At 56.3% G+C, this 21330-nt stretch overlaps 1 protein-coding gene across 2 annotated transcripts; it reads left to right on the top strand.

The window, feature by feature from the left end:
- The first annotated feature begins 3722 nt into the window (after positions 1-3722).
- Positions 3723-21129, top strand: SYNGR1 (synaptogyrin 1). 2 transcript variants are annotated; one of them, XM_075428045.1, is made up of 4 exons: positions 3723-3889; positions 16330-16567; positions 17777-17922; positions 19086-20348. In XM_075428045.1, the coding sequence occupies exons 1-4, from the start codon at positions 3791-3793 to the stop codon at positions 19182-19184; spliced, it is 582 nt and encodes a 193-aa protein (XP_075284160.1). In that variant the 5' UTR covers positions 3723-3790; the 3' UTR covers positions 19185-20348. The 2 variants fall into 2 exon arrangements, with proteins under 2 accessions (XP_075284160.1, XP_075284159.1); XM_075428044.1 differs by lacking the exon at positions 19086-20348 and adding an exon at positions 20358-21129 and having other exon boundaries at positions 3729-3889.
- Positions 21130-21330: the final 201 nt, after the last annotated feature.

The raw sequence follows: 21330 nt of genomic DNA on the forward strand, positions 1-21330 counted from the left end.
GTTCTGCATCGCGTTAGGCAGAGCCACGACGTCGCCGCGTCGCCGCTCTGATGTCCCACTGCAGCCCTGCTCCTCGAACCGGCTGGAAGATTCCTTCGCCGGGGAAGCAACGTGGGCGCCTGCCCCGGCAGAGCACCCCGACGCGGCGCTGGACGGGTTTCCACGGTCACGGGGGGGGCTGTGATGGCCCCCGAGCCAAAAGGCGCGTGACAAATCCTCATTAGAGTTTGGGAAAGATGTTAGGAAATGAGAAGAAACCCAGTAACAGGAAATTTAAAAAGCAATTTAAAAATTAGTACCATAAAATAGGCTTTGCTGCTGGAATTGGAGCCCGTTACTTTTAGACATATCTCAAAATAGAAACCGATGCCAAATGGCTTCTCTTCTTTCATGCAGGGGTGCGTCCGCGGGCCGATCGTGTCCTTCGGGGGCTGCATCCTGCCATGTATTCCCACAGTGCTTGGTACAGCACAGCCCAAACTGGATTTGGGCCTCTGTGTGCTGTGGTTGAATTAATAACGAGCGATAAAACCAATGCAGATGCTAACGCTGTGCCGTGAAAGAGGGACTGAACATAAGACTCGCCGTGGAACTTGTCCGCAGCTGTTGTTGTCGATGCTGTCACTCCTCTTGCTCCTTTTACTGCTGTTCTGGATAAGCACCACCAGGACCAGCCGTGTTTCTGGGAGGTGCCGGCCACCTCATCCCACCTCAGAAGCTCTCCAAGATGGGAGCTGGTGCTGGAGCATCTCTTCAGGGTAGGGGCGAAGCAGAGCCGAGGTGAAACCTGAACAGGGAGGGAGCTGGGGAACAGGAGACGAATTATTCCCTCTCTGTCCGTTCACGCCAGGAAATCGGATAGGACCCGGCTGAAGCAGCTCCTGCAGACTTCCCTGGATTGGGAACTGCGTGAGCACCTCTGCGGGACAGCTGATGTGACACACGGCTCCGGCTGCAATGTCCCCTGAAGCAGCTCTGGTCCTCAGCCAGAAATCCCGCACCTCCTGACCGAGGAGGGGAAGGAGGACCACCCCGAGGGATGAGCTGGAGTGGGCCCACGTCTGAGGGGCAGGAGAGGGTAAATGGACCAGGCAGGGCTGCCCGCTTTGCCTAGCCGCCTGCCCAGTTGGGCTGGGCTGGCGAAGGACCAGGTGAGGAGGTATCATGAAAGCCACGCTGCGAGACGCGGTCCCCCCAAGGACCACCACCATTCAGCGCAGTGGCAGGCACCCTCACGACCTCGCGAGCTGCGTACCCGATTTTTCATGTCGCTGGAGGCAAGGGACACGCACCCGGTGGCTGGGAGAGCCGAGGGTTTCATCCAGCCCGCGCTCCAACAGCCGAAGGCCGGTCCCTTTGGAGGGACGACTCCTGGCCGCTCGCTCAAAATGTCGGGGTGGCAAGTTGCCTGTGAGTCAGCCCGAGAGCCTCAGCTGAGGTAACACAGGCTGAACCCAAGCTTCAGGTAACACACGGCATCAGGTAAACCTAAGAGCCCATCCAGCCCAGCTGATGGCCGCGTCCTGCTGCCTACAGCCCCTCTCTGGGGTGAGGGTGCCGGACACGAGCAAAGCGAGGGAGCCGATGAAGGCACCGGGTGTTTGAGATGGTATTAGATCTATCCACGAGGTTACCTGTGTGGGAAATAACCCAACTACTGAATAATAAGATCCACACCCACCACATCCAGAGGCTGAATAAATTGGGAATAAGCAGATGATTTTGTGTTACCGTGAGGAACGTGGGCCTTAATCCACCACTGCCGGTGGTACAAAAGGGGTTGCAAACCTAAGGCCGTGAAGATGATGGTACCCACTGCTGGGTGGGCTGGAGCTTGCCACACACTGGGCATCCAGAGGTTGCCCTCAGGATCTCCTGGGGCTTACAGAGAAGCATGTGTTTGATAAACACAACATCGGGGGGAGATCGGTGTCCCTGGGGATGGCTCCTGCCCTGCCTTCTCCCTCCCTGCCAGGGACCGCAGCACCGCGCGGGAGCCCTCTGAATTCCCACCACAAGGATGCTGACCTGTAACGTGCGATGTAAGTGCTGCACGTTACGGTTGTTATATCAAGTTACTGCAAACATTAATTAAACAGTTCAAGCAAACACCTACCTATAAAGCCAAATCCCGCTGCCAGCTGCACTGGTGTAAGAGAGCTAAGCCACTCAGCATGGGGAGGCTGGTTACCCAGATAGCACGAAATAATTGAGGAGGGCATATCCAAGTGTCAAATCTGCTTAATCAACTCCCAGAGACCTTCTACCCTCTGTCCCCAACTCCAGCCCCTGCAGGTTAAGTAAAGCCAAAGGCTGGAGGCTTTGCTGGAGGGACTCTGTGTGCAAACCCGTGTGAAAAAGCCCATATAGGCTGAGGGGTGCTTTGTTTGGAGGACTTTTTGTTGCCTGCCTTAACCTGGCAGACAGTGGGAAGCAGACCAGTAAAAACTTGAGGGCTGAGGGTCCAGCCGTGCTGGTGCTGCAGCTCATCTTGCCAAAATAGAGCTGCCCCATCCCTGGAAACATTCTGCGTCTAGGTCGGACTGGCCTCTGAGCAACCTCATCTAGTTGAAGATGTCCCTGCTCATTGCAAGGAGGGGGTGGACTAGGTGACCTCTAAATGTCCCTTCCAGCCCAAACCATTCTATGATTCTATGGCTGGATGTGATGGGAGAGTGTCCATCCCATACCTCCGGAGCATTTCAGACACCTATTCAGCAAAACAAAGCCTCTCCCCTCTTGATTTATCTCCTGTCTTTCGTTCACCTCCCCCAGTTCACGGGGATTTTGCTTTCAGCGCAGGGACTTTCGTGTTTCTGGGCCCTTCGAAGGTGTCCTGGTGCTGTAGAACCTTAGAGAGCGCTCACAGCATTCCCACCTCGCCCTTCAGCCGGCTGCTTCCAGCGAAGCTGCTGCCTGGTTTGAGTTGAGCATCTCCCTAACGAAGAGCTGGTGATGCCCCGTGCCTCGCCCGGTGGCAACGTGGTGCGGAGCATCTCTGCTCAGCTGCGGCGCTTGAGCAGTTGGGCTTCAGTCGTAGAATCATAGAACAGTAAGGGTTGGAAGTGACCTTAAAGATCACCTAGTTCCAGCCCCCCTTGCCATGAGCAGACTCAAAATGGTTTTGGCTTCTGCTGCCGAGCTTGGGGAGCCGCGTTAGAACCCAAGGGTTTGCTTTTAATTTCAGCCCTGTTAATGCAGATTACTGGGGGCTCCACGGAAGCCAGTGGACCGCTGGTTTGGAGATGCTCTGCGCAGAAGGCACAGGCCGAGGAGCTTGAGCCGGGTGAAGGCTGGGTGGCTTCTCCTGGCTGTACCGGTGGCTGTGGACACCGGGGAAGCCCCGGAGACCCCCAAGGCTGAAGCCTCAGGGGTGCGTGCTGCATGTCATGTGGTCTCTGCCCCCCGGGGTCAGGGGGTCTCCCCAAAATCTGAGCTTTTGCGAAGGGCCTTTTTCCCGCTGCCCCCTCCCAGGGCCGCGGTGTCGGTGGGGCGAGGGGTGGTCGAGACGAGAGCCCCGGGCTTTGCTGCAGCAGGCACCCCCTCCTCAGACTCCCGCCCCACGGACACCCCACGCCTCCCCCCAGACGTGCCATGCGGCGGCGGGGACGGGGGGGAGGGGGGAAAGGGGTGGGTGCGCGCTCCCGGCGCGGCGCGTCCCCGTGGGCGGGAGCGCGCGGCTCGTCGCCGCCGCCGCCGGGCTGCCAGGCACGGCTCGGCTCGGCTCGGCTCGGCGCAGCCCGGCACCGCCCGCCGAGCCCCCCCCCCCGCCGCCCGCCCCGCCGCCGCCATGGACGGGGGAGCCTTCGGAGCGGGGAAAGCCGGCGGCGCCTTCGACCCGCACGCCTTCATCCGGCAGCCGCACACCCTCCTGCGGCTCCTCTCCTGGGTAAGGCCCCGCCGGCACCGGCACCGGCACCGGCACCGGCAGCGGGGGGGGGGGAGCGGCCCGCCGGGCTGCGGGCGGCGCGGGGACCCTCCGGGCGCGGGGCCGCCGCCGGCACCGGCACCGACCCCGACCTCTCTGCCTACCTGCCTGCATATATATATATATAAATGATTATATGTTATTGTAATTATATGCTATTCTGCATTCTATATTTATTATTCTATATTTGATACGTGCGTGTGTATGCATATGTATATACATATAGATACATATAGATATATATGTATATACATATAGATATGCATACGTCCATCGGTGCGTCCCCACACCTCTAGGTCCATACACGCACACAGGGACAGGTACGTGTGCGCCTCCGTGTGTGGCCGTACCTCCGTCTGTACGCGCAGGTGCGTTCGGATGACACGGGTCGCTCTCTGCCCGTGTATATCTCCGTGTGTCTCCGTGTGTCCCCACGTGTGTGTGCGCACACACAGGTGAACAGCCGTACGTACACGCATAGCCGTGTGCGTGGAGGTGGGGCCATATGGGGGGAGAGCACTCCGGTCTGGGGGTTCTTCCCCGGGGAGGGAAGGGGTGAGGTGGGTTGGGCGATGACCCCTGTCTCCGTCTCTGCTGGTTTGGGGGGGGGTGGTGGGGTCTCCCCCTCCTCACTCCCCCGTGCTGGTGGGGTTATGGCGGGCACGGGGAGGCGGTGGGATGTGGGGTGACAGGGGGGAAGCTGGGGGTGATACCACAGTCCTGGCGCGGCTCCCCGGCGGGTCAGGGCTCGGGGGCGCTGGGCTCTGGCCGTGCCGGGGCGAGTTGGGGGGCTCTGGGGGCTGGACATCGCTCCATGTTTTATCCTCATCCTCTCACCCCCCACCCCCCTTTCCCTGTCTTGCTTTTCTCTTGGTAATTTGTGGCGAAGGGGGCAGGGGGAAAGGAGCATCTAATGGGGGTGGTGGGGAGGGCATGGGGTGCCAGGAGGAAGGTCTCTCCTCTTCCCGTGGGGCCGAGCCCATGGTTGCCCATGGGGCCAGCGCGTTATGTGCAAGAAGGTCATTGGGATTAAGGGAGCGAGAGCTGCCGCACCGAGCCAGCTGGGAGAGATTGAGGTCTCGGCCGGGAGCGGGGAAGGGAGGGCAGGGAGAGAGAGCGCAGACGACACATGCGCGCCGGAGCAAGGAGGAGAGGCGTCAGGCTGGCTTGGGGAAAATAAAATAAAATAAAAGCAGTGCCAGGCTGGGGAAATGAGGAGGGAAGGGGAAGGTGGCCTGGCTTGCTGCCGGCGGTGGGGAGGCAGCCCTTGTGCTTCTGGCCGGGTGGGTGGGCGATGTCCCCTCGGGGTGACGTGACTCGGAGGGTGGCCGGAGAGCCCCGAGACAGCCGAGGTCGTGATTAATACAGGCGGTCTGTCCGTCCATCCATCCGCCTGGGTTTGTTTACAACACAGCACATCACGCCGGCAGCGAGCTGGTCCCGCTGGGGCTGGGTGCCGGGAGAGGGGGTACGTGTGCCCCCCGCTCCCGGGCGGGTGGAGCGGAGCCAGCCTGCGTGCCCAGGGATGATGGACGTGATGTGACCTACAAAGGCTCTCCCGTTGCTAATCTCTGTGGCAGAATTTCCTCTTTCTCTCTCTCCCTCTTGGTCTGGTGGAGTTTTTTTCCCTGTCATCCGAGCACTGCGGGATTTTGGCTTCCCAGAGGCAAGGAGCAGGAAATATATTTATTTTTTAATTAGGCACCTACTCTGCTTTGGAGTATCTCAGACACTGTCAGTTCGCTCGTGGAGCTCAGCTCTATGCCCTGCAAGGTCTCCGCAGTCAAGGAGCGCTGCTCGGGGACTGGCATCTCCTTGGCACCCCGCGTTGTTTCCCCCTGCCCCGTCTGACCTTGACAGAGGACAGGACGAGATTTACCCTGGGCACTTTACTTGGCCGTGGAAATCAAAGTCCTTCTGCGGGAGCTGGAGGGGCTCCAGGTCAGCAGTCCAGCGAGGGAGGCTGGCCTGGCTGTCATGGCACAAGGCTATGCGTGCATCTATTCTCTCCCGAAATCCAAGTTCCTTCTGCTCTTCCATCACCTTGGTCTTGTCTGTCCTCCCGAGCATCTCTCCCTCCGCAAAGCCAGGGAGCCACAAGCTCACCCCCGATATTTAGTTGTCGCTTTGGTCTTTTTTTTTAACTTGATACTAAGAAGGGTCCTCGTGGGCATTGGAAGTCCTATCTCAGGCTGCCAGAAGGATCAGACCCTTTATGGCCCCTTCCGTAAACTGGTTGAACTTCACTGAAAAAAGACTGGTTCATGCGGTTTTTGCCCTGCTCACTCCCTCTGGGAGAGGGTTCAGCAGCTCCAGCAGTCAGGGCCTTCCACCATAAATGTATTTGTGGCTTTGCTTTTGTGCTCTTGTGCCCCTCAGTTTAAATGATGCTTTTCCCTCCCTGGTGTTTTCCCCTCTGCCATCACATCTGCACTTAGGCTTTCGCCAGGCACTATGAGCCAAACTCTTCTGATGGTGAAGGGCCCTCCCTCCCCATGGTCTCTGTGAGAGTCCTTTCACCCGCTCTGGCATGCAGTGGAAGCACCTTGCCTGCTGTCTCCTGAGATCTCATTTGCCTTTATCCTGCTCCTGGCGTGGGTGGTCCATCATCTCCCCGGGGCAAGCTGGAGACTCCTCTCAGCGCATTTCACATGATGAGCTTTCCCTGAGAGCGGAACTTCTCGTGATCGCTTCCCCAGGCAGCGACCTTGTGCTCAGGTCATGCTGCCTTTCAGCAGACTGTACGGTGGCATGGAGGTACGGATGGCTTTCTACCAACAGGCAGCAAAACTGGCTCCTGCCCATGGAGTTTGCAGCCCTGTTGAGATGGCGGCAAGTCTCCGGGGAGAGCTGCAAGATCAGGAGCAGGTAGGGTGACTGAAGGTTGTTTATGTTGCTCCTTGCTGAGGAGGAGATGGGGTAGGCTTGACAAGGAGGATGCTGAACTATGGAAAGAGGTTAGCAATTCTGGAGCATCTGTCCACCGTGACAGTGTTGTGAGGCAGCTCAGGTTTCTTGGGTGCTTTGGAGGTCAGGCACAGCAGAGTAAATATGAATCTCCCTACAGAGAGGTTGCCTGGCGTGGGTGCTGGCAAGTGGTGGTGGTCCTGCAGAGCACCCGTGTCAGGCTTGGATGTTCAGCCTCAGCGTGAGCCATTTCTCTGCTGGTGCCTGCCCCAGGTACGCTTGTCTGGATGAAACAGCACTGCGTAGCACAGGGAGGCAGCCCTGCAGAGCCGTCCCTCCTCAGCAGCCCTGCCGAGGATGCCTCCAAGGGCATCTGGATCTTGCAGTGAGGGGACTTGTCCAGTCTGGCTGGACTGATGCTTGCACAATGAAAGTGATGTGCTGCTGGAAGATCCTGGAGGCTTCCCCACCTCTCTTTGGGGAAGGGCAGAACAACTCCTTCCCTATTCCCAGTCATGGTGGAGAGAAGACAAGCGACTTGCCCTGTTGCGGTGAGTGGCTGGGGGGTGCTGTGAGTCCTGGTCTTTCAAGGCATTGCTCCACGCTGTGCCGCTTGGCTTGCCACCGGCTGCAGTGCAGAGGCGTGCTCTGAGCTGAGCTGCACCGCACAGCTGGTGCCCTACAGTAGACGGGACGTGGGTGCATGGGTGGGTTTTTTCACCACCCTGCCACATAAACCTGCTTTCAGCCCTCTTAGGTGACCCGGCACCTGGAGCTAGTGGAGCTAGCTTGGTGACCCACACCGAGCTGGAGCTCAGCTACAGTACGTGGCTCCAGGATCAGTCTTGAAATAGAGCAGGCAAGCGTGGGCACATCCCTGTGTAATCCCATCGCGTCCTGTCCCACAGGGCTCTCCATGGCCAGCGTGGGGGAGCTGGGAGGCTCCTTTGCGACCCGCAGGCGTTGGATGTAGCACTGGCTCCATAAATAAGTAAAATGCTAATTGAAACAGGTTGTTCCAGGCGCTCCTGACTGCTTGGAAACCTGCTTGCTGGAGGAACTGAAGCGCTGCTCAATGTAAAAGCCTAACAAGGCAAAAGTAACTTGCTCTTTGGAAGCAGGCCCAGCTAGGTGGGTTGAGTAAGAGTATTTCTAACTGCAGCTGCGCAGGCAAAGCAGCTCATTAAAACTTGCCACACGGGTTGAGACACCATATGTGTCTCTGACACCAAGGGCAATGCCCTCCAGAGGGAGATTTGGTGAGGAGAGGGGCTGCCTGCCCTCCATCTCCTCCTCCATCACTTGCTGCCGTTGCCACCACGTCCCCTGGCTGGTGGGAGCCAGGATGGGAAGCGCTGTCGCCTGTCTTTGCAGGTACAGCACGTCCCAGGCAGCTCCGGCCGAGCTGGCAAGGCAGCCGAAGGACGGGAGCTGCGTCCCCGGCCTTGCCAGGACAGGCTGTGAGCTGGAGGACGGGAGCAAGCCCCCGCATGGCAGGGAGCCCCATCTCCTGCCTTGCCAGCAGGTCCCTGGCTTGCCACGCTGATGCCCTGCTCACGACACTCCTTGCCTCTTCCCCTCATGCTGCCCTTTGCCGTACGGAGGGGACACTCGGCGTGGGCTTGCGGTGGCAGTCAAACCGAGCCTCAGAGCCCAGGGCCCGCATTAGTCCAAAGCCAGCTGCAACCTCCACCTTCCTTCTGCCCCAGCAAAATTTAGCGGAGATGTGCCCCACGTTCATGGACCATAGCTCATGCTCTCTGCCTCTGCCCCTCCATGTGATTTTTGCCCCAGCCACCATGCTCACTGGCTGCGTGCTTGCGAGATGGCACACCATGAAAGGAACATGGCGGTTCAAAGCACATGCTTTGAGTCAAGCCCTAGGTACAGCTCTTCACGGGATCCCCTTCCTTGGGTCAGCTTCAAAAGGTTTTTTTTGGATCGCTGTCACTGGGATTGGGTGAGAGGCCACATCAGAAGATGAGCAATAGATGTGCAGAGCCGCAGGGTGATTCAGGGTTGGATACAGCAGGTCACGTTGTTTCCAGCATAGCATTTCCAGGAAAGATCTTGTAGCAGGAACAAATGTCTCATTAATGGCATTTGCAGATAAAAATCTGAGAAATAGCACATAAGGACCAAAGGCAGTCAGAAATACGAGCAAAAAATAAAAGATAATCATATGTAATCTGATATTTCAAAACATGAGAGGCACACAGGTGGGGAGCAGAGAAACTGCGTGGAGATGACACATAGCTAAGGCAAACATTTGTGGCAAGACAAGGCAGCAGAGCGGACTAGGGTCGCTGTGAGAGGAGCAGGCGCAGGTGGCAGCAGATGTGGTCCTCCAGCTAGGTTAGCACAGCCAAGCCAAGGAGGGAGCGATGTGTTGGTAGAAGGAAAACAGAACTCTTCCTCATGGAAAGCTAAGCCGTGACCTGGTGATGTAAGGACCATCTGGAAAGTGCAGAAGGACCTGGATGCCACCGTGGAGATGTGGCCGTGAGGAGTTGTCACTAGTAGCATTGGGACAGAAGATGCTGTTTGGCCACGAGAAGACCGTGAGACCTGCAGAACTGGATGGAGCTTCTTGAATTCACTCTCTGGGACACAGCCCCCTCTTTCACCCGTGGGCACCTTCCTGTGGGAAAGCTCTTCATCCCCCCCCTTGGGGTGCCCCAGCATCACCATGGGCTTGGGCTGCTGTGGAGAGGAAGATTGACCCGGGCTCCCACGCACGGCTCTGGCAGGAGCTGGAAGGGTTAATGGCTGGCCTGTCAGCTGCCAAGTCATGTGTGAAAAAAAGCCGGCTGGTGAGGAAAGCCTGTCCCAGATCCCGTGGCAGGAATTAGGGATGCGGAGCCTTTCCCCCCCTCCATCACCTGCTCCGGCTCAGCCCCGCCTGGGGAGCTGGTGCCATGTGGCTGCTGGCCAGGGAGGCTGAGCTGGGATGGAGGTGCTGGCGTAGCTGTGCTCTTCCCCTGTCCCGTGCTCAAGGGGATCAGGGACAAGTGGGTAGGGGGAGGCTGGCCCCCTCCAGCACCCGCTCGGGGCTCAGACACACCATCGAGACTGTGGGCAGGAGCCGTTCGCTGCCTGCGTGGTGCCGGCTGGAGAGAATAAATAGAGGCCGCCTGTTTCCAAGCTGCCAGTCCCATGCATATCAAAAGCCGCATATGTTTTCTTCAAAATGAACTAAATACAAGTAGATTTAATGATGATAATAGCAATAATAATAATCCACGTCTGTGCAGGGCTCTCCAAAGCTTTCCAGAGACTCCATTTGCAAGTGGCTGAATGAAAATGAAAGCCAGATCATCTCTGCCAGTTTATCATTTGCAGTCTCCCCCGCTCTAGCTTTCTTTTTAAATGGATTTATTCCTGGTCATTACCAGATCAGACACAGCAGAGATTATTGCTTCATTCTGCCCAAGGTGGGTTTGATTTGAAGTCCCACAAGGAATGCGATGCCACCAAACCATTTCCTCTCTATAACAGAATAAAAAGAGGGTTTGTGAGAGGGAGAGGCAACACGCAGTGCGACAGAGCCTGTGACCGGAGGGCACTGCAGCGAGCTCAAGCAGGCAGCTCGGCAGAAACCCTCTTCACCCTCATCCACACCACAGGCATCGTGGGGAGCTCAGGGGTGAGGTCAGGAGGTGGCATGACAAACTCCTGGGATGAGGTGCAGGAAAATCCTAGCGCAGTGCCGGAGGCTGGCCGTGCTGCGCAGCCATCACATGATGCTCAGTAACGTCTCATGCGCGCTGGGGATGGGCAGCGTGGTGGAAAGCCTCACATGATGCTCAGGAGGTTTCGCCTGGCTTTCTGCAGGGCTAAGCCTGCAGTGGGGAGGTGGGGAGGGACCGGAGAGCCTCCCCTCTGAGGGCTCATCTCTCACCTTTGCCTCTGGCAAAACCAGATCACCCAGTTTAGCGAGAGGAAAAAAAAGGTCTTTTATGGTGGGATGCAGAATTTTGCCTGTTCTGCACTTTTCTAGCTGTAGCGAGCCCTTACATGCCTGTAACAGCCAGCACAAGAGAAACTGGGAGAGGAAAACGCTCAGCCTCTGCCCGTCTCCCCGCAGTGCTTAGCGTTAAGTGGATTTCACTGCATCTTTCGGCAATTGTTCTGTCAGCTTTGCAAAGCGCCTGGCTCTGGGCTTCGTTTGGTGTCTCGGAGCTCTTTGATGAAAACAAAAGTCTAGGAAAATCATTGCAACAGCCTGTGCGGATGCGATGTTTAAGGAGCAGTGAAGTCGAGAAAAGCCGGGTCCCAGCAGCAGCGCTGAGTTGGTCAGATCTTCTCCAGCTGCTGCTTTCCGTCCCTTTTTTGAGCATAGCCAAAGATATTACTGCTTATTAAATGCTCACCTCCAGACGGGCTGTACACCTGCCCAATTAACGTTGCTCTTAGAGGATTAAGGAAACCCTCTTAACCTAAAAATCTAGTTACTTCAAGTCCTGTTAACTGAGTTGAGCAGCCTCGCTGAAGAAAAGAGGCCGCTCGGGTGCACGAAGCTGGGGCTGGCTGGCTGGCTTTTCGTCGCCGAGCGTAAGAGAGCGGCTAATGATCTCCCTCTGCAGAGCAGAAGGGTGGGCGGCTGCGTTTGGGAGTGTTGGGATGCAGTGCTTTGCGCCTGCCTCCTGGCAGCCTTCGGACAAGTCACTTTACTGCGTCTCGTTGCTCAGTCAGGAGAGGACTCCCACATTCTTCTCCTCGCCTCCTCTTTGCAGGTGGGCGCATATTTTGGACCATTTTATTAGTGGCTATAAGCAAGACTTTGTGCAGCAAGGATTGGCTGTGCCAAACGGGGACAGAAGGAACAAGCAGCGGTAACGCAGAGGGGCAAGAGGCTTGTGCCAGTGCTGCTGGTAGCTGACATCTCTTCAGAAGTGCTGCAGATGTGATGGGAACAGGAATGTAAATGCTTCATCCTTGCAGACTTGGTGCTTTGTTTATAATCCAGGCAGACATTCATTCTGCACCTGCTGCCTGGATCATCTTTGCATGGGTGCATGTCGTGAAAGCAAGGAAATACAGAATCACAGAATCGTAGGGGTTGGAAGGGACCTCTGTGGGTCATCTAGTCCAACCCTCCTGCCGAAGCAGGGTCACCTACAGCAGGCTGAACAGGACCTTGTCCAGGTGGGTCTTGAATATCTCCAGAGAAGGAGACTTCACAACCTCCCTGGGCAGCCTGGGCCAGGGCTCCGTCACCCTCAGAGGGAAGAAGTTCTTCCTCGTGTTCAGACGGAACTTCCTGTGCTTCAGTTTGTGCCATTGCCCCTTGTCCTGTCGCTGGGCACCACTGAAAAGAGTTTGGCCCCATCCTCCTGACACCCACCCTTGAGATGTTTATAAGCATATATTAGGTCCCCTCGCAGCCTTCTCTTTTCAGGCTGAACAAGCCCAGCTCCCTCAGCCTCTCCTCATAGGAGAGATGCTCCAGTCCCCTCACCATCCTCGTAGCCCTCCGCTGGACTCTCTCCAGTAGCTCTTCATCTTTCTTGAAGTGGGGAGCCCAGAACTGGACACAGTACTCCAGATGAGGCCTCACTAGGGCAGTGTAGAGGGGAAGGAGAACCTCCCTCGACCTGCTGGCCACAGTCCTCCTAATGCATCCCAGGACCCCATTAGCTTTCTTGGCAGCCAGGCCACGCTGCTGGCTCATGGTCAACCTGTCGTCCACCAGGACACCCAGGTCCCTCTCCACAGAGCTGCTCTCCAGCAGGTCCGCCCCAAGCCTGTACTGATGCATGGGGTTGTTCCTCCCCAGGTGCAGGACCCTGCACTTGCCTTTGTTGAACCTCATCAAGTTCCTCTCTGCCCAACTTTCCAGCCTGTCCAGGTCACGCTGAATGGCAGCACAGCCTTCTGGTGTATCTACCACTCCTCCCAGCTTTGTATCATCAGCAAACTTGCTGAGGGTACACTCTAACTCTTCATCCAGGTCATTGATGAAGAAGTTGAACAAGACTGGGGGACACCACTAGTTACCGGCCTCCAACTAGACTCAGCGCCGCTGATGACAACCCTCTGAGTTCTGCCATTCAGCCAGTTCTCAATCCACCTCATACAAAATATTTGCTCTTTCTAAGATCACTTGCTATGTCAGGGAGCTTCCACCCACCCTCCCCCTTATCGAAAAGAAGTAGGTGCTGTGGATTCAGTGTACAACAGTTTCTCCTGAGGGCTGTGAGACCTGGGATATCATAATTGTAATTTTTTCTAGAAAATTGTCTGTCTGTGTACCCGTCGCAACAGTTTCTGGGTACAGACTTCACGGGGATAAGACAGGTGATACTGCCTGTCAGCAGCAGCAGCAGCAATTGCCTATTCTCCTGCTGTCCAGCTCTGCCTGTTGGTCTGAAACCTCTGGTTTGAGCCTGCCCGATCTCGCCCAGTTGGTGTTACTGTTCCAGCTCAAGGCTTCTGTGCACAGCGGGTCCTCACAGCATTTTGCTGTGCCGTGAGGGCAGTGGTCGGCTGGCGAAGGGAGCAAGCCCTCCCCGCTGCCACTGACGTTGCCCTCTGCAGCGCTGGGAAGCGGAGCACGGACCAAAGCTGATACCAGTGGTGAGGAAAACATGGAGAGAAGGAGACATCCCTTAAGATGCTGTGCTTTGATTCACGGAAAGCTTCCCTCAGGACAAAGAGTACTCTGGGGTGGCTGTTTTAGGAGACAGAAGATGAGCATCTGCAGTGACCTGTTCTGCTCATGAGCCAGAATACCCTCAGTGGAATCTCCCCAGAAAACTCCTAACATCATCTTAAATCAGAGTCCTGCCAGTAAGTCATACCTTGGGCACCTCCAGACTGCAAAATGGGTTTCTCTTCCTAGGAGAGAAGTTGTGGCATCTTGGCTGACCGAAGACGGAGAAGGGAAGTTAGGAATGCCACCTCTGCTTGAAAATTAGGGAGAGGGAGGTGTCCCTCTGGTCTTGTGACTCTGAGCTGTGTCTTTACGACGTGCCGGCATAGAAAGGTGTGAAAGAGCCAATGCGAAAAGGAATTTTTCTGCTTCTTTCGCTCACAGGTGAGAGCTCTTCCAGGGCAGCAGCAAACCCAAAGATAAGAGCAGAGGGAAGATGTGTGTCAGGATGTGAGCAGAGTAAACAGAGGTGTCTCTGGGGAGAGGCCATTACAGAAGTTCATTCATCCCAAACGAGTAAGCAAAGACTCACAATGCAGCTCATTGCGAGGGTTGACCTGACTCAGGGAATTGAGTTTTTACCAGTTTTGAGCCCTAAACCAAAACTGAACACCAGACTATGCCACTTCTGAGGTTGTTTCTCATCTTTTAAAGAGAGGACACGCTTTCTGTCTAAGCATGTGTAAAACCATGTGTAGTCCCAGTGTATGCAGGTTGGTACTTCAGGTGGCAGCATCGGCACCGGTCACAGCCTCGCGTTGGGATGTCACTTAGGAGTCTGCCAGCTCCTCCTCGGGTTAGAAGAACACGGTGTTACTGCCAGTGGTCCCAGGCAGACCTGTCCACCCAGCCTGCTGACAAGGTGGGCGAGACTCCCCACTGGAAGAGCCTGGCTGTAATTGTGTGCGATTTTGCTGCTTTCCAAACCATTCAGGCTGAAATTTTGAAGACCGGCCCTTTGCTTCAGGCAGAAGAGATTTTTATTTAATTTTCATGGGCAATTTCTGCCAAGTATGGTCAATCTCGATTTTCAAGAAGAAGAGGAAGAGGAAGACAAATCAGTCATTTTACTTCTAAGCTCTTGTGAACTTTCAGAGAACCCATACAGTCCCCGTGCACAGGAGCACCGGCTTCCAGCTTTTTTAGTTTGCTCTAGTGTGTCAAAAACATGCCTGATCTCAGCAACCCAAGTGTGACTCAGTTATGAGCCTTGGGGTGAAAAAATGACATCGGTGTCAGTGGATACTGTAGTTAGAGTTTGGCAGCTGAAACATCGTCAACGTTGAGTATCTGTCCAGGGGCTGCTGGGGACCATGAGTAAGGTTTCTCCTCTGGTTCATGATGCTGTAGGTCAAAGAGCAGAGGTCTGTGCTGTGGATCTCAGGCATCCAACCCCACCGATGACGGATGGTGTATTGGGTTGGTGTTAATGAACAGTTAATTTTCCCTGCACTCACAAAGCTGCTTCTCTGCTTGCTGGGTTGTCTGCTGTGTCCTCTTCTGGTGCTGGGTTGGGTTAAGTGGTAGCGGGGTCCTTGCGAGCTAGCAAACCCTCAGACCTACCTCCAGTCCCTGCAGGAGACTTGGCCACCTCATCTTGTCGTGTGCTGCTCCTCCCTGGGGACTGGGTGGTGGTTCCAAGGGTGCCAGGCTCCTGTGGCGCAGACACCTCCCAGGCTAGCAGAGTCCCCTGGTGACGTCCTAGTGCATGTCGTGTGTGTGTTCACCCCACGCTTGAGGTCCCATTTCCCATCTGCCTCGCAGGCACCCTGCAGACAGGCTGTTCCTACTGAGGGTCTCAAGATGCCCTGCAAAGAAAAATCTGCACATGCTGCCTTGATCTTCCCCTCTTTCTCCCATGGCTGCACAGGGGAGCTGTTTATTTGAGATGCTGGACGGGGGCTGCTGTAAATAGCTCTCTGCTTTGGTGAACCTGCTGTGTCAAAGAGGGACAGCCTTGTGGCAGGCGACGAAGGCTAAGCCCGTGAGCGAAGATTAGACTGGCAACTGCGGATTACGGCATTTCTACCTGGACTCATCCTTAATTCTACCTGATTTAAAATAACACGCAGTGGCAGTGGCGGTGACGGGTAGAGAGGACTCACGGTGACCCTGCCCGGTGGACCTGGGCGGGAGATGTTTGGCCTGTGAAACCCGTGGGGAAGGTTGGAGGGTTCTGGCGTACGGGTGAGCGGGCAGAAGGATAGGTGGTGTCATGGGCTGGGCTGATGGAAGACTGGTGAGGAGAGGTGTGTGACGTGCGGGGAGATGGGGAGAGCTGGAGCACAGCAGCATGGAGCTGCAGAGCGAGCAGGGCTGTGGATTGTGGGAGGGTGGGTGGGGGAAAGAGCATAGTAGCTGGATAGATAAAATTAGTGAACAAGTGTGTGGTAGAAACAATGAATTCCTACAAGGGAAAGGAGTGGGTGGGAGAACAAGTGCAGACTAAGAGGATTTCCGCTACTTGGAGCTCTCGTACGCAGGCACCCGCACCAAAACCATATCCCAGTTTACACGCCGTGGTGCCTCGCTGTGTGCCTGTGGGAAGCCACCCTTACGCCAGACTGTGACTGCTTTACACGCTTTAGGTCAGATGGATAAAAGGGCTCAGTCTAAAAGTGTGTCCTATTTTAAGTTAATCCACAGAAATAAAATGAGACCATCTCCCCAGCAAATTCCCCGTGGCTCCAGCCCAGGCAAGGCAGCGGGACGGGAGCTTGGCAGAGCAGAGAGGTGCCTGCGAAGGGTGTCTGTCCCCTGCAGAGCTCTGCTCCTTTGTGCTGCTGGTCCAGAGAGATGGGGCTTGCCCTGACGTGTCTCCTGTCTCCCTCCCCGCCAGGTGTTCTCCATCGTGGTGTTCGGCTCCATTGTCAATGAAGGGTACGTGAACCGCCTGGACGAGAGTCAAGAGCACTGCATTTTCAACCGCAATCGCAACGCCTGCAACTATGGCATTACCGTGGGTGTCCTCGCCTTCCTCAGCTGCCTTCTTTACTTGGCTCTGGATGCCTACTTCCCGCAGATCAGCAGTGTCAAGGACCGCAAGAAGGCAGTGCTCTCGGACATCGGGGTCTCGGGTGAGCTTCCTGGCCGGGTGGTCACAGTGCCCACCTCCTCCACCAGCAAGGGAGAGGGAGGGAGCTTCTGCCGCCTTGTAGACCAGGTCCCTGCTAGCAGGGACGTCTTCAGGTTCCGTAGTCTCTCAGGCCTTCTCTCTCTGTCCTGTTCTTTCCCTTTCTCCTCAGCCAATCTGGCTGATGCCTCTTTGCTGTTCTCCGTAGGTGTAGCTCAGGGAGCCCTTTAGGATCAGCAGGTCTTGCCTCCCTGCATGCTTGTGCTTGCTAAGGCCAAGTGTTGATGCCTCTGGAGATGGTCCTGCCTTCTTTTCCAGCTCTAGATGATTGAACCCTATGTATTTTAACATAAAAAAACGTTGAGGGCTTCACACAGGCTGACTAAACCAGTCCTCCTAGGTTACCTGGCATTCCCCACATGAATAGCTGTGCAGGACTCATCCAGCCCTGAGGCTTATTCTAACTTATAGTCAGATCTCTCCATCCCCAGCAGTGCATTTGAAGTGGCAGACAGAGCGATGGTGTGTGTGTACGTGTACGTGTTTTGATGCCACTTAGGAATGCCCGTTTGCCCTGCTGACGGGTATCTGGCTGCGCCTGGTGAAGAGGGTGAGTCCCACTCCTCCCCACCAGCTGCCAGTCTGGGCTCGGGGCTCCCCCCTACCTTCCCCCCTTTCCCGGGGGTGCAGCACGTTAACGATCCTTCAGCACCTTTCCTCGGTGTGAGTCCCTCAGCCTGCGCTGTCCTGAGCAAAAGCCGGACTCTGTGCAGCTGCAGGCCGGCTGCTTCCCACTCTGCTGCAGCTCCCTTGGAAGGAGTTGCTGTTCGCTGTCCTTGCAGCACAGGGTTGCGAAGCAGTGGCTGTTTCAGAGAGCCCAGGTGATCGCTCCTGTACTGGACGCCCTTCAGGCTCCCTCGCAAGGCCAAAGGCGAGGCCTGTGATTAGTCCAAACACGAGCGAATGAACTCTCCTGAGGTACTTTCTGCAGACACCTATTGTCACCTTGACAATTCAGCCGCCAGCTCGCCTGCCAGCTCGCTTGGGCTTACACAGGCTGCGCAGTCAGAGTTTGGCCCAGCCCGCAACACACTGGTGGGTCTCGTAGGGTTGAAGTTTCCAGAGAAACATGATGTGTTTGTGTTCTGTTCTCACATACCTTCTTGATGTCTCTCCCCTTCCCCTTTGGCATACTGGTGGTGGTCCATCCCAGCCTTTTGGGCATTCCTGTGGTTCGTTGGCTTCTGCTTTCTGACCAACCAGTGGCAAGCTTCAAAAGAAGAGGACAACCCAATGAATGAGGGAGGGGATGCAGCGCGAGCAGCCATCACATTCTCGTTCTTCTCCATCTTCACCTGGGTGAGTACAGCAGCCGTGACGTGGGATCAAGTGTCGTCTGCACTGTATTAGCTTGTGGGGAATGGAAGGTGACTGGCTAAGAGTGATCCCTTCCAAGATCTCAGTTCGCATGGCTTCTGAGAAGGAAAAGCAGGAGGGGAGGTGGTTAGGAGGTTGGGAGGCAAGGACTCAGAAACTTACGTGGAAGAAGGTGCTGGAGCATTAATAAGCACAGTGGGAAAGACGGTCCCATATCCCAGTAAGGAGTGTCCTTGACAAACCTCTGATATGACCTTGGACAAGCCAGTTCCCCAGGCATCTTTCTCCCTGTACATCAGAGGACTGCAGCAGCTTTTTCACCTCACAGATGCTAAGCAGGAAGGGAGCTCCAGGCTGGGGGTTGCACCCTCCCTGCATTGGTCCCATCAGTGAGAAGTCATCAGTGGCTGCGATCGGCTGCGGTCGGCGTCCCGCAGGGCTCTCCATCTGCCCCCACCGCTGCAGCGCCGCCTCACCGCGTCGCCTCGTAGGAAGGTGACGGTGCTGTCTCTTAAGACTGCCCTTTCCCCAGCAGTTCTTTATTGATAGTTTCTTGGAAAAACTCTGGTGTGCAATATAAGTATCCCCCACTGTTTCCTCCTGTCTCTGAAAGCACCAAGCCCAAGTGATCTTTGTCTGAAGTGACAGCATAGTGCCAAGCAGGAATGCATTTTAGGCCAGTCTCCATGCGTAAGTCCTTGTGGCTTTATCGTCTCCTCTCCCTGCATGCCTTGACGTTGGGCAGGGGCCAGGCAGGAAGGGTGCTGTAAGACCACGAAGCTGTCAGAGAGGAAGGGGGGCTGCAGAGGGTTGTGTGGTCAGCACCCTCGCCAAGGTGACACCACGTGGGGGCAAGGGACGGCAGCGTGTGTGTGCCCCCCACGAGCTGCATCCTGCACTTGAGTGCTGTCGAAAGCCCCTTGCAAGCTCCAGCAGACAGTGTGACGAGGAGCAAGGCAAGGGGTCCCTCAGGATGCTTTTTCAGGTGCCACCACCCGCAGTGGTCCTCCCCAGTGCACAGGCTTGCGAGTGGCTAAATAAGCATCCTCTTCCCCCGGTTCCTTTGGGGGTTTTGTTTCAATCAACCACTCTGGTTTGCTCTGCCTTACTGATTCTCCTTCCCACACCCCTCTCTCTCCTCACAGGGCTTCCTCACGTTTCTGGCTTTCCGGAGACTCAGAGACATTACTTTTCAGGAAGAATACAACACCTTGTTCCCTAACTCCCCGTCCTTGCTGCCTTAGAGCTCCTCGCTGATGGGGGATTTTGGGGGAAGGGATGGAGGGATGCAGCTGGAGGAGGTTACTGGGCAGAGACAGTTCCAACGCCCCGACCATGGGTGTATGGACACTGCAGGGCACAGGGTGGGAAGACACGGGCCATTGAACTGGAGGGGGGTTGACCACTGAGCGGGGGATCTCCCTCTGGGGAGTTGGAACTGGCAATTTCTTCTCCTCCTCCTCTGCTCCCTTGTCTCCCTCACCCAAACCATAACTAACGCTGAGTAACACCGCTGTGCCTTTCTTTTGACGACTGCTCAGACCTAATACTTCAGCCAGCAGATGCCCTCTGCCCCCACCACTTTATCTCCTCCATTTCCTCCCAGCCCTCATTCCCCAAAAACCTCTCCCCCTGTCACCTGCTAGACTGCTCACTTCTATCAGGGATGCTCTGGGACAACGAGCCGTGTCTGCTGGGCTCCGCGATGATGCTGAACTCTGTGCCCGGGCTCCCTCGGTCCACCGAAGGCTGTCCTGCCTGCAGTGCCTGGGGCAGGAGGCGGCAGCACGCTTGCTGACCGTCCCATGGTCTGGGAAGCAGCCGCCTTACCTCCCGCTGCTGCTTCCCAAGGTCTGTGCCGCGCTGTGCGGATGTTGGCTGGTGCAGGGGTTTCAGGGGGTGACCACTACCTCGATGCTCCAGGTCAAATCCTGCTCTCCTTCCTGGCCTCTGCAGGCAAAACGGCTGCGTACGTCCAGCCCGGCAGACGAACCTTCTGCGGCGTTGCTGAGGCAGGTTGCCTTGGGCAGGAGGGGCTGAGCGGGATAAGCACACACCAGCTGAGCCTCGGAGACCCTGTGCCACGTCGGTGGAACCCCACCGCCGGGCAGGAGGTGCCCAGCACGCCCCAGAGACGGTGGGGAGCCTGGCAGGCGGCACGCACCCACCTGGGCTCGCAGCCACCCCTGCCCGGCCCTCCTCCCTCCCGGTGGGCTCCTGCTTTCCGTGGGGCAGAGCCCAGACCTCCGTGTCCTTGGGGCCGCTTCCCCGGCGGTCAGCCAGGCGAGCCTCGCGCACTAATCCGTAACCACTACTAACCCCACTTTTGTTTGTTTCTCTTTCTCGGTATGTTCCCCCTCTCTGTTTCCCCTCCCCTCTTTGCTTCCCATCTCTTCCCTCCACCTCGTCCCTTAAAGGTGGGCCAGGCATTCCTGGCTTATCAGCGTTTCCGGCTGGGTGCAGATTCGGCCCTCTTCTCCCAAGACTACATGGACCCGAGCCAGGACTCCGGCATGCCTTATGCTCCCTACACGAATGAGGAGGATGCTACAGATGCGGTGGGGACATACCAGCAGCCCCCTCCGGCAGATGCTTTCGACACTGAGACACAGGGGTACCAAACGCAGAACTACTGAGCCACTGATGCTCCTTTCCCTTCCCCTTTCCCTTCTGCCCCCTTTCCCACTCCCAGCAGAAAGCCGAGGCACAAACCAGACACGTGCATAGTGGCACAAGAGGTGGCTCTCAGCTATGCTCCAGCCTTCTGGGTCATCTGTTTTTAGTTATTGTTTTTAAAAAAGGAAAAAGAAAAAAAAAAAAGAATAAAAAGGTTTCTCCATCACCTCTTCCTTCTCCTCCCCCCGAGAACTACCTGCCAGAACCAAATTCTTCCAAAATCTGTCACCGCATTGTGACAGGATGGTCGCCCCTTCCCTCTTCTCCCTCCTGCCTTGCTGCGGAGGGCAGAGCCTGGCCAGTGGGCAGGAGAGGGGCTACGGCACGAGCAGGGCAGGGAGAGGGTGCTGGGGGAAGAAGGGAAGGAGTGAGAGGGACCAGGACCTTCCTAGAAAAGATGGTGTTGCTGAAGGCTGGAGTAGACATGGGAGCATCTGAACTGGGCTGGAAGGCCTGGTGGCTCAGGAAGGGGGACGGTGTTGGAGTCTGCAGGCGGGAGTTGGGGGGGGGGGACAGGGCTGGAGGGGAGCAGAACGGTGTCCCCTGTGCAAAGACAGGGACTTTTTGCTGCCACACGCTAGTGAGGGAGGGGTGGGGTGGTTTAGTGGGTTTGGGGAGAAGTGGTATTGCGGGGGGGAGCACAAAGAGATAAAATGGGAAGGGAAGGAGGAAGATTTGCGGGTACAATCAAAAACCACAGGCACAACTGTGGGT

The sequence above is a fragment of the Opisthocomus hoazin genome, chromosome 8, assembly GCF_030867145.1.
Source record: "Opisthocomus hoazin isolate bOpiHoa1 chromosome 8, bOpiHoa1.hap1, whole genome shotgun sequence".
NCBI classification, from domain to species: Eukaryota; Metazoa; Chordata; class Aves; order Opisthocomiformes; family Opisthocomidae; genus Opisthocomus; species Opisthocomus hoazin.